This window comes from Pogonomyrmex barbatus, unplaced genomic scaffold, assembly GCF_055798465.1.
Source record: "Pogonomyrmex barbatus isolate J1 unplaced genomic scaffold, ASM5579846v1 scaffold6, whole genome shotgun sequence".
In the NCBI taxonomy this organism is placed as follows: domain Eukaryota; kingdom Metazoa; phylum Arthropoda; class Insecta; order Hymenoptera; family Formicidae; genus Pogonomyrmex; species Pogonomyrmex barbatus.
Window position 1 is genome coordinate 3,925,108 of NW_028297160.1, and position 12,607 is coordinate 3,937,714.

At 33.7% G+C, this 12,607-nt stretch overlaps 1 protein-coding gene across 1 annotated transcript in view; it reads left to right on the forward strand.

Moving 5' to 3' along the window:
• Positions 1-1,174: 1,174 nt before the first annotated feature.
• The window catches only part of CalpC (calpain C), a 29,991-nt gene continuing 18,558 nt past the window's right edge, over positions 1,175-12,607 (forward strand). The window contains exon 1 of the mRNA XM_011641659.3: positions 1,175-1,658. Coding sequence (XP_011639961.1) covers positions 1,650-1,658 — 9 coding nt within the window. The 5' untranslated portion in view covers positions 1,175-1,649. The remainder of the gene's footprint in view (positions 1,659-12,607) is intronic.

Below are 12,607 nucleotides of genomic sequence, written 5' to 3' on the forward strand. Positions count from 1 at the left end.
TGATATAGCAAAATTGATAGACGATATAAGTTACAAACAGAGAATATAAATTTAGATTAGTAAATAATGCTAGTTTTTAAGTTTCATGTCGTGTATTGTGAAAAAATAAAAGTATGTATTCAGTAAAAATAAAGTAAAAATTTCCATAGAATGTGGATTCCATGAAGAGAATTTTAAAGAAATCGGCTGCTACGTTCGATGGAGAGAACAATTCCTGGCATAATGCCGGAGTGAACCTTTCGAGCAAAGTCAACGTGCACAAGCTTTCACCAGAACGAGCTATACCTTCGAGCTATGATCGAGTCTCTTCGTCGCTCTTTTCGAGATCGGTTCTTTCTTCGCTCGTTCTCCTCCCGCTCCCCTTTAATCCGCTCCTCTCTCACACACTTTCCACTTCGCGACCGAAACGAAACCGACCCGCTTCCATGGCATCGATAAATGGAAACATGTTGTTGTCACGAGTGATTTCGTATCGTTATTGATCGCCTGCGCTATTGTCTCCTAGATCACGTACAGCTTTGTTGAGAATCCTGTCATTTAGCACCTATAATTACGTACTCCCATCTCCGCCTTGACCTCCTCTTATGTAGATCCATTTACAAGGCGTTTAAAATTACATGTTTGATGAAAATTACATGATGAAACGCGAAATAAGACGTTGAGGAAAATAAAATCAGGCAACATATTGATCAACCTTTTCATGTAGTTATAAAAATTTAAAAATGATTCTGATATTTAACTCTTTTTTTTTATAAATAAATTATAGACGTACAAAGAAGAGGAAACATATGTTTTTTTAAAGAAAATAAAGTTTATAGCTGAACAAAAAATAATATTGTTAGATTGTATCAAATTAAATTAAATTTCAAATAAAAAAAAGCAAACTTACATATATTTATCCTATTACATTCATATATTTTTCAGGAAGAAATATATAAGGCTTTCATTTAAGATTGCACAACATATGGCTGCAAAATCTTTACCAGCTGATTGCACAGACAAAATAATTATCCGCTTTATAAATATATCATACTCTAGCCATTTAAACTATAGTTAGCCTCCTTCCTCGCCACGAGGAAGGAGACAGAGACGTAGTCATTCGCAAGTGGGAGAGGGAGAGGGAGAGAAAAAGAGAGAGGCTCGCCGGCGGTAGCTCGATGGTCAGAGAAGGAGAAGGAAGGCTAGCCAGGATAGTGGTGATCGGCTTCGGATGCACGAGTCCATGGCACGGGTAGCCGGCGCAGAGCCAGTCACCAATTCAGCCAGTCGGTTGTAGTCAGTCGGTACCAGAAGAGCAGCTCCGTTCGCGGGGCCGCGCTCTCTCGCGCCTCGGTGCACAGAAACAGATTTGACTGATTTTTACATCTGTTTGCCGGAAATCTCGACACGGCACCTTAGCTTACATTCCGCGACGAGATTCGCGACCGTCTGTGTGACTTAAGGGGTCTTCGGAGTGGCCGGAGTAGCGCGCGAACTTAACAGTAAGTGCGCGGAGTGTCTCGATATCGAGTGCTGAATGAAGACGCTCTTCTCTGGTATATATGTGATAAAGTGTCGGCTACATTGCGAGGGTTTGAGAGAGATATTCGAGTGGGTCCTTATTGGCGCGAAACGATATTCTAGAAGAAGCTGCAGAAACCTGGCTACGGATGGTTAACGTGAGTATCGTGTCAAGTGGATGATACATGCGACAATGTAGTAGGCTTATTGATATATTCATCTGTTAAATTAACTCTTAGGGAGGTATATTTAGGAAGACATAGGTAGATAGAACGGCATATTAACTTTTGTTGTATTTTTCTAGCATATTGTTAATATTAATGTAACAATAGTGAATAAAACTAGAAACTAATTTGATTAAGATTAAAAAATAAATATACACATGATTGTAGTATATATTATATATTCAATGTAATCTTTAACTCTGTTGAAAACGATTATAAACAATTTGTATAAAAAATTAGAGTTTATTTAAATTATTTTTTTATAAAAATTAATTGTATAATAAAATAGACATATATATATACACACACACACACACACACACACACACACACACACACACACACACACACACAGGTACTATTTAGGATTTTTAAATTATTTTTTTATTTTGAATTAATGGCTTAAAAATATCATCTTCTATCTTACGAGACTGGTGATTATCTAGGTTTTTTTTATTTCGAAAATCCACATTTCTCTTTCCTTATACGTAAATGTAGTTTCAACTTTTCTTACGAAAGGCTTTTTCATCTGCCCACATATCTTGGTTTCAACGATGGTTTACTATGGAATTTCTAGCAAGGTGTGGCACATTATGTGACCAGAATGATTTCTTTGCGTGAAAGTTATACCGCACTATTTGCACCGAATCCATCTAGTGAAATGGAAACTATTGGACCCGCGTGGCATGCAAACACGTACAATGGTAATTTGAGTGTAAAGACAAATATTAACATAGTAGAAACAACAGTAGTTTTCACCTTACTTTCGAGCACAAAATCTTGATGTCATATAATTAATTTTATTTTTGCCATAATCTTTTAGAGACTTAATATTTTTTGTTAAATGATATACATAAGAAAATATTTTATATAAAATCAGATGATTAATTAAATAAAACATAATTATTTGTCAGTAACTTCAAAATTAAATTATATATTATTTCTTATAAAAAGATAATGAGTTTATAATAGATCAGGAAGCATTTCTTATGTAGCAAATTATTTGTGATATTAACGAAAGGAAGGTTAAAATATGCGATATTTTATATATTTAAATTAAAGATATAATAGAACATTGTCTATCGAAATACTTTCCTGAACTCGTTACGCTTCGTAGAGCGTATATTTTTTATAATACTAAACACGCACACTATATATTTGCTCCATCCATCATAATTTCTCTGTTATATACATATATATTAAAATATAAAAACAATAGCTTGTATTTGAAAACCAGTAAAAAAAAAACGAAACAGATCAAATTATAATAATAATTAAATCATAAATCAAAACGATTTTAGAAGATATTTGAAGATATTTTTTGTCTACATGCGTTTATTTCTTTATTTATTAGCAATTTATTTATCAGCAACTTATCATTAGATTTTTAGCAATAATATTTACTTTACCACTATCTAATTTACTCGTATATTAAAATATAAAAATGTGTTTTCTTATTGATTTAATAAGTGACTATTAGAAAAGCAAGGTATGAATACTTCCCAGTCTTTGTTTCACTAATTGCGTATAAAACTCAGTAATTTTAGCACATAACATAGATTACTGTAATATTGCCAGTGAACGCAGGACACTGCTGTTGTGAAAGAATCCATACGGCCATGAAATATTTTTACTTTCGAATGCGTCACCCGTAAAACGCAAATCTCTACCTACGTATATTCAAATTCTGTTTCAAAGTTTATTAGCTTAGGTCAGTCATCCCAACTTTATAAGCGAATGTCCGTGTGATGTATATCTGGTTGTAATACTTTTTCTATTCAAAAATATTATGCCACAGAAAAGAGAAGGTGATTAAGATAATTGTTTTTTTGTAATGTACAATGTTGAGATAATTTTCGATGTTATTTACGAAACTTTATTTAATATTAAATCTCCTCTCTCTAAAGAAACAAAATAAAAAAAAATACATTATACATTAATACATCTACATTTTTAAAACAATGTTTGCGTCTCTTATATGCAATGTTTTTGTGTTTCGCTCGATGAATTTCCCCATGTATAATTATTGTATCAGACTGAATCAATTACACACTATCCCCACCAATCAACACATTGACGTCACGAATTTGTACCGGAGCCGTTCGTTGCACTTTCGCGGCAATAAAATCCGCACGGAAAGATAAGTACGACTGTTAAACTAAGAAACGAAGAGAGGGAATATGACCTGTTCACCTGTTCCTTCGCGTTCTCGACATGGTCGAGGAACTTCCAAGTCGACCGGCGTGTTTCTACCTCTTCGGCGCTGCGAGATTCTCTGCCTCCTGCGAAACCGGGTCTTCTTCTCTTCGCGACCTCGAAACACACAAATTATGTGAACGGCGCGGATGTTGCACGTACGAGAGAATATCGATAGAGACCGCTGTCCAATACTAATGTATATCAACACACATGTATGCGTGCATATTTTATATATTTTATATTCGTAGCAAAACCACAAAATTGTCAAAGAGAAGTTACACTCGAAGCATCTTTAGAAAAAATTGTGTCCTCATTGTCGCTTAGAATTTATCACTCCCAGACCAGCTCTTTTGCGTTTTCCGTAAGCTAAAGTGTGAGAGAAGGTTCTGCGTTGCCTCGAGATTTATTAATCCTCCGTGCATTAGCCAGCCATGTATTACCAGATGGAACACATGCGGTCTTTGTACGTGTTGGACTACGGAACTCGAGTTTAACATTCTCCGTGTAGGTGCTGCGGTTTTCTTGGTCAGTCGTAATAGTATTAGTAGATAATTATCGTGAAAAGTTATTGTACATGTTTGTAAATGCTCTGAATTTGTACCGTCCCTTACAATACAGATAATTGTGTTTTAAATTGTAGAAATATGTTGAATTTCCAGATCTTGAGTTTATAATCACTGTAAATATTCTTGGATAATGAAAATAATTTGGTGTGAATATCGCTTAATGTAAAGAACAGAAGAAGATGGAATTTCAATTCGAGCTGAAGAATGAAGTAAAGAAGAATATGATAAATTCGAGGTGAATTCAAGGATGTTTTGGCTTTTCCATTCAATGGAAAATTCTAAAAACAATAGTCAGGTTTTGAGATAATATTTTGTTGAATTAAATTGTCTAAATCTCATTACTAATTGTATAAAACAATGTCATAATAGTGTTACTTTATTTCAAAAAAGAGAAAACACAGCTTAAATTTTCTAATGTATAAATATCCATTTAATATAAACATATTTTTTAGCAGCATCATTTTAAGAAAACCGATTAATGCATGTAATTAATTTTGCCGAATGATTTTATATAATGATAATTTTATTCATCTCGTCATATATAATAAGCGAGAAATTAATACAAGATTTGTACAAAAAATTATAGATAACACTTTAATAGCTGTCGAATTTTTGTTTTATTACTAAAACACAATGAATCAATTTTGATAGATCGATAAATTCGTTAACTTGCGGAAATTATTAGTCATCGACGTCGAGTCGTTCAAGGAAAGTGTTTCTTAGAATATGAGGAGATTGTTCAGGGTCGAAAGATCAATTGTAAACTCGAACGAAGCTTTACAATTCAGGAACTGTGATGTGGAATCCGAACGCGATCGTGAAGAAAGCGGCAACCCAACTAGGAGCATCAGAAAAACGGCTAAGTGATCCTTTGCCAAGGAAACTCGACTCGTTGGGCGAGTCCCCGTAAATCAGTATCCGTTCGAGATGAAATTAGTGTCAGCTAAAGAATACTATGATGCTGGGATAGATTCGAGTGTTGGCGAAATGGAATTAAGCAGCACGTATTTCAAAGAAAACGACGATTTATGACTTCTTATCAATACTACGATGGAGTTTGCACTACTTAACGTAATTTATTTCTCATAAATAACTGTTTTTTCGTTTGCATTTGATTCACCCAACCATTTCAAGTAAAAGTTGCGGAAATGTGCGAAAAAAAGAGAACCTGAACTAGTTTAGTTTTAAGATTTATGGAAAAATGTCAGATAATTTAAATTCATAAAATGTTGATGCAAGAATATTAATAATTTATATATTATTTGTATATTAATAAGTTATATATTTTTAATAGCATTTTTTATGAAAAGATACTTTAATTTTTACTTCTAATCAAAAAGTGATAATAAAATTAAAAAATCTCTTTATATGTATATATCTAGAATTAATTTTACTTTATATAAGAATAAAATTTTTAATAAAATTTTATATTTCTATAATATATAAATTATTATAATTTATTTATTTCTTTGAACTATATTTTATTTATTTCATTATTTACTTATTTCTAAAATTAAATTATACTAATAATTATGTCTTTATTCAGAATATTTATTCAAAACTATATTGAGAGCAAAATCATCTAAAAATTTTAAAAATCAGTAAAATTGGATAAAAAGTTGTATTTTTGCAAAATTTTTCATTGAATAATAATTTCTACGCATGACATTTAATCTATGCTTCCTGAAGCTAAGAAAATCTTGAACTCACTGAAGGCTACAATATACTACATAGAAGTTGTCATATAGATGAGTTGAGGAAAGCCTCGTCACTGTCATCACCAGACTTGGCATGGAAGTGCATAGCTGCAGACCGTGGCAAGGTAGTAAACACGCGTGGAAAATCAAGAGTCGCGCTCCTCGATCGACTAGGTGATAACGTAAAGGCGCTTGCACAAATTTCCGGCATTTGTCAAAGGAGTGGGAGCACGAGTGGCTGCTTACGGGTTGTCTGATTATCGTGCGAAGGAATCGCGAATGAAAGATTCCATGCGAAGAAAAGATTCCAAAGAATTACGAGATGAACTACTTCAAGCAGGTGGGCCTGAACAAACGTCCATTGTTAATGAGGAACTACCGAGAATATATAAGACAAAAAATAGTTAGATAAATATTTCAGTTTTAATTATTTGCAATTAATAAATTTATAGTTCTGTCTCGATGTCTCTTTTATCAAATCAAATTACTTCCTGTTAATCAAGAAATTTGTACATGAAAACACGGATGAAAGTCTAGGCAGATTTGAAACATTCTATGCATCATGTATTTTGCTGCCATGTTACGTAATACGGAGTGCTCACAAGTAAATTCACTTTCTATGTCAACGTGTAATTCTACCGACAGATACACGCTGACGTGTTAAACTAGCTGAAGTGTTACATAAACACTGATGCTAGTTGTAATGAAATAATGCTTGACAGCACACACAATATGATAAATTTATAATAGTGAATGTATAATTATAATATATTTTCTGTAGATCAGTTTTCAATTGTTATATATTTCTTTAATACATTAAATTTCTATGTATGCGTATCTATTATAATAATAAAAAAAAGTTATTCAGTGATCTAATGAATCCAGATCTTATTTCTCAAGTTTTAACACTTTTGATAATAAAAACTTTTGATTATAAAAATAATTTTAAATAATATAATAATAACATTTTATTCTAATTGGATACATAAATGACAAAAATTATTTTATTAATACGTATTTCAATTCTTCTTTTAATTGATCTGTTTTGCTGGCATATCATATTTTATTTAAAAACTTTATTTGTTAGAAACTTGTCAACAAATTTCTAATTTAAATGACTAATTTCCGTCTTACAACTTTTCAAGCTTCAAAAAGATTGATAACGCTTTCGCGTTTGCTCGATTTTCTGTATTGCCAGGCACTTGAATATGTTAGGTGGCTACTTTCTAAGTTTCTAGTTTCGCATCAAGCGAAAATGCTGAAGCTGGCGCCGCGGAAGTGTCATGCCTCGGATTTCCTGTAGGGAAATCGCGCGCGTGAATTATCGATTACGCAAAACCACTCATGGGATCGTTTGGTCGAAGGGAAAATCGATTGAAACGATTATCCGAAGTGACGTTAAAGTGAGACACGATTACGCTCGACTTCCAGGTAAGTCGAGATGTTAAAAATTCAACCGCGTCGGAACACCGTTTCAAATTGCATTACATGGGCACAAGGTGCATCGAGTGAGCATAAGAGCAAGAAGCATTTGGATTGAGAAGAGAAAGTGCTTTTGTCGAGAAACAGAGCAACCTGCAGGATCAGACAAATTATGCGTAATCGAAATTGCCGTCATTTTCCTGTTTCGCTTTGTGCTGGTGGTGCGGAACCAACCATCACGAGTGCTCGGCTTTATTCGCGATCGTAAACGCACCTTGAAATACTACTTTACGAGCAATAAAAATTCAACGCAAAAAAAAATATCCACGGGGAAGATTTTTATATTTTGAATAATTCCTCATATTCGGGTATGAATTTACTTATTTTAAATTCTATTTCAAAATTATGTGTGTTTCTTTTACAGATTTTTTACAATTTTTAGAAGTAAAGTTTAAATAAATAAAAAGAAGCTAAAACAAAAGCGCATATAAGTTTGAAGTAGTCTGAATGATTATCTGATATTTGTATATCTTTAAAATATTTATTAAAAATAAAATTATTCCTGTACTTCCTGTACTTTCCGTATTTTTTTAAAGAGATTTTTGATATTACAAAAACGTATTAATTTGAAATCAAGAAATACATGTTTTTATTCTGTAATGATCAATTATTATTACTTCATGCTACGTAATAATAATAAAGGAACTTTGAACGTTTTAATGAGCTAGGCTGTAGAATCTACGGAGGTATAATTGTGAGGGAAAAAAATAGAGCAAGTTATAATAGAGATGAGGAAATTAGGGTCACAGTTCATGAGGTTATGAAGAGCGTTCGCTGTTGAACCGTTATGTGGACATGCGTGTCGACTTAATCACTTTATCAAAGAAATAATGCTGATAAAGCTAATAAATATTTTTACTGTTAAGATAAAGTTATTATTCTCAAGACGAGAGTTTTTAAAACTAACTCTGCTTATTTTAATTAGGTTATCAAAAGATAAATTCTTAAATATTCTGAGTATATACTTTATATATAATCGTATTTAGCCCCGAATATTATTAACTAATTTTTGTTTTATAACGTAAGAATTAGATAGTAATTTAAAAGTTTTTAATGCCAAATTTGCAAACAGAATATAATGTTCAATATATGTTATTTTTCCAAAAATTTGTTTTGAGAAAATAAACGTCAAGAAAAAAATTCAATATGATACAATATAGTCTTCTTTAAATTCAAATTTTTTGTAAATTGCTTTTTGTGAAAAATTTAACTTTTGTGCGCTCAATTAACTTAGTAGCTCGTTGCTGGCCAGTCATGCACATTTTGTAGAATAAAGTGAAGGTAATAATGCACCTTTGGAACACGTAACCGATGTAAAATTCTTCCATCCAAGAGATTTTATGCTATCTAAAACGTTCTTATGAAGAGTGACGTGTCAAGAATCGCGACAGGAAGAGCGCAAAAGCTCTCGTATTTCCGCATGATCATTCGCCTCTTTGCAAAGTCACGACGAAGGAGCACGCTTTTTCGCCCTGCGAGCACTCCGCTCGGATGCGCCTGAGTCTCAAGGCCATATATGTAAGCCTGGCGTGAAAAATTCTTTAACCAGTAGAAAGTATACGATTAGTCATCAACGATTGTGCTCGCTTGCGCAGGTATATCCATTTGTTTTTGCGTACAAATTATTTTTTTATCGTACAAGTATGTATGTGTATGTGCATGTATGTGTACGGTTGCATATAATGAAGTATCTAAAAAACTTTCTGTGTCTCCTTCTCTTTTCTTCTTTTAATAATAATAATTAATAAATTGCAATGAATTAAACAAGTTGCTTTGAAATAATTATGTTCGTTTCCAGTCAATTTTGTGAAAAATTCTGAAATACTCTTGAATGGAAGAATTGAATTTAATATAGCCGATAATACAAAGAATCAATGTCGAAATCTGATTTTATTTCTCGAATGGCATCCAGAAAACATATCTGAAGTTGATACATTTTACGCGGTGGATTCTCGAGCAACTGCCTTCCGCTAAAACGAACACTTGAACGATCTACTATACACGTTAGGTATATAATAGCTACCATATACTCTCGTACCGGTCGAACTAGTTTCATGCTTGGTTCTCCTGCGGCCTTGAGGAACACGGACCACTACACTGTGTGTGTCGGTAGAGAAAACCTTTATGGTTTGCCTCACCCGACGTGGACCACGGATAGTATTCCTTGGCCTTCCGCAATTTCAGTCATTATAACCGTACATCTCGTGCCGCTCTTGGACAGATAAAGTGGCTTCGAAGCTCGAAAACGTAGATTAAGAGCCATTTTCAAGATTTACGAAACAATAACGGACCACTTCGGTGAGTACTTCCTTGTTCGAGAATCGTGCAAAATGTTACTTTGTGCTGTTAAGTTTTTTGTTTCTTATTTTAACAATAAAAATTCTGATCTTGACAGTTTCATGAGAGTTTGTTAAAGCTTTCTAAACTTCACTACCGGTCTTGTCTGGTTAAACAAAACGGCATTAATCTAATTGCGAGAGGTAAACGTAAAATATTATAAAAACGATCGAATGCATTGTTGATTTCCGCAAACAGTTTGCCATTTGCATATTACAACACAGGTGTAATAAAAACAATAAACTGCAATCGATCTATTACGAAAGAGATAGCTTTCAGACGTACAGCTCTTTGTCAAGCGACGACAATGCAAAATGGCACGCCTCAACCTGGTATGTCAAGGCGATTCCGCGCGACAAAACAAGATTACTTATGGTAAAGAAAGAAGGGAGACACCGAGAAAGAAATACGGAAAGAAACGCGGTGACTCGGACCGGAATGAGCGCGACAAGAGGACCTCTGACCTATACTAATTATCCGCCGACGTTTTATTACGATTTTAATTGGTACGCCAAGCCGGCTGGAATTAGCTGGTTTCGGAACAATGCTCGAAACCGGAACGCGGCGTCCCGACGAGTGTAATTGAATATTTTGCAATCGTGACGCTTTCACGATCACGCGCGCACACCTTCTCCCGCATTATCGCCTACGCGAAAATATGTTATCAACGGCCGTTGCAAAATATAATGAAGGTGTTACGGCTCACTGAGGCGTGGAGGACATCTCCACTGTCGCAGAAACGATTCAATGGCCAATCACCGTGATGGCGATATTTATCCCGCAACGAGAAGAGGCGAGGGCAGAATATCTCTCGATGAGCACTGGATGTCTATTTAGAGTACTGGTTGACGTTTCAAATATAGGTGATAATAATACGCACTGATGTTTTCTAAAGCAGTCTTTTTAATCGACAGAATCGTTTCTTACAGGAAGCAACTTGAATGAGAATTTACGAAAAGAGAGTTTCATAAATTAGAATTAAGAAATTTTTAGAAATTTTAAGAAATTAGAGATTAATTAATTTAATATCATACGGAACACACGTAACACATACATGTTTCAACATACACATATGTTTCAATAGAATTTTAAGTTAAAGATTATTTATTGGTAATATAAATAATTTAGTTTGAGTTATTCTTTAAGCATTTCTTGACTTGAAAAACGGGCACAATTTTCCAAAAACTCTATTAATTAAAATAATAAAATATCAAAAATGTTCTAATTTATCAGTTTATGATAAAATATTATTATACAAGTACAAATTTCTATATTTATGTTAAAATATTTTTACATGACAGCACTTTGAAACGTGAATAACTAACACCGTCCCATAATGTTTTAAAAATAAAGAAACAAGTATTCCACGTATGTACATAAAACGTTTCCTTTCTTGTTTCCTCGTTCCTATGTTGATTTATTACATAAGCACGAGGTATTAGTAGGATAAGTATCGAACGTGTTAATAACGCGAAAGTATTAATATTAATGCAGGTTTGCGATGTGTAGTATGCATGTTTTTCAGGTGAATATTCCACGTGAATATCCGGCGTGCCGACGAGCCGAGGATATTTCTTAATTTCGCTTTGGCGTTAACATATTATTAAAGCAAGTAGAGCTCCATTAGAGCAAGTATCATCGCCGAGCTCTTGGTATAAACCGTCGATACGAACTGCCGGTTACACCGGCAGAAAAACTATGCATAAAGTCACGTGTTACGGACGCGGCAGGCGAGGCTAATCGCTGTAATTCATTCAGAAAGCCTTCACTCGTGAAGAGGTGTCAATGACTTTTATTTCCTGTCAAATCTCTAAAAAAAAAGCGTCATACGGTATTACGGTAGTGAAAACCCGATGAGGAGAGAGTGTTGACCTGGATACAATGTGTTCGATGAGCTTGAAACTTGTTATCGACGCGCCTATCGGGGTCACAAACGCGCCATCGATTAGCGAATGCGCGAATAGATATCTGCGAAAGTGATTTGTTACTCTTGTTCGATTGACAATTATTTATTATATATTATATATTATTATATATTATTATGAGCAGATTTTTAGAAGCAATGACGCATCTATCTTGCGAAGGCAAATTTTTGCGTTGGAAGCGCTATCGGAAGATCTATCGAGGTCAATGAGATACGCTCGTGACGTGGGAAAGGATATGCAAAAGAATTTTGTATGTTCTCCTGAAAAATGTCAAACTAATATGCACACGTATTACAGCGAAATATTTCTTTAAAAAATTTAACATTTTATGAATATTTTGAAATAAATTTGCGATATTTTACGTATTTCTTTATGTATATTCTTTTATTCTTCAGTAATTTCTTTTTCAAATGTATCATTTGTATGTACTGTGTGTTGTTTTGTGTAAGAATGTCTGGGAAATTGATTGTATTCTCGTACAATTTATACGTTGACATTTGTTAATGGGTATTATTAATCGTCGCAAGAACCACACTGCGATATTTCAGAGAAGTTTTTGAACATCTCTTGTGTGTGTGTGGCTATGTTTTAATTATCAGATGAATGGAAGGAAGAATGAGGATGTGATATGTGGCTAGAGGTACTGTTAAATTCTCACCCTCTATTAGTAACGAGCC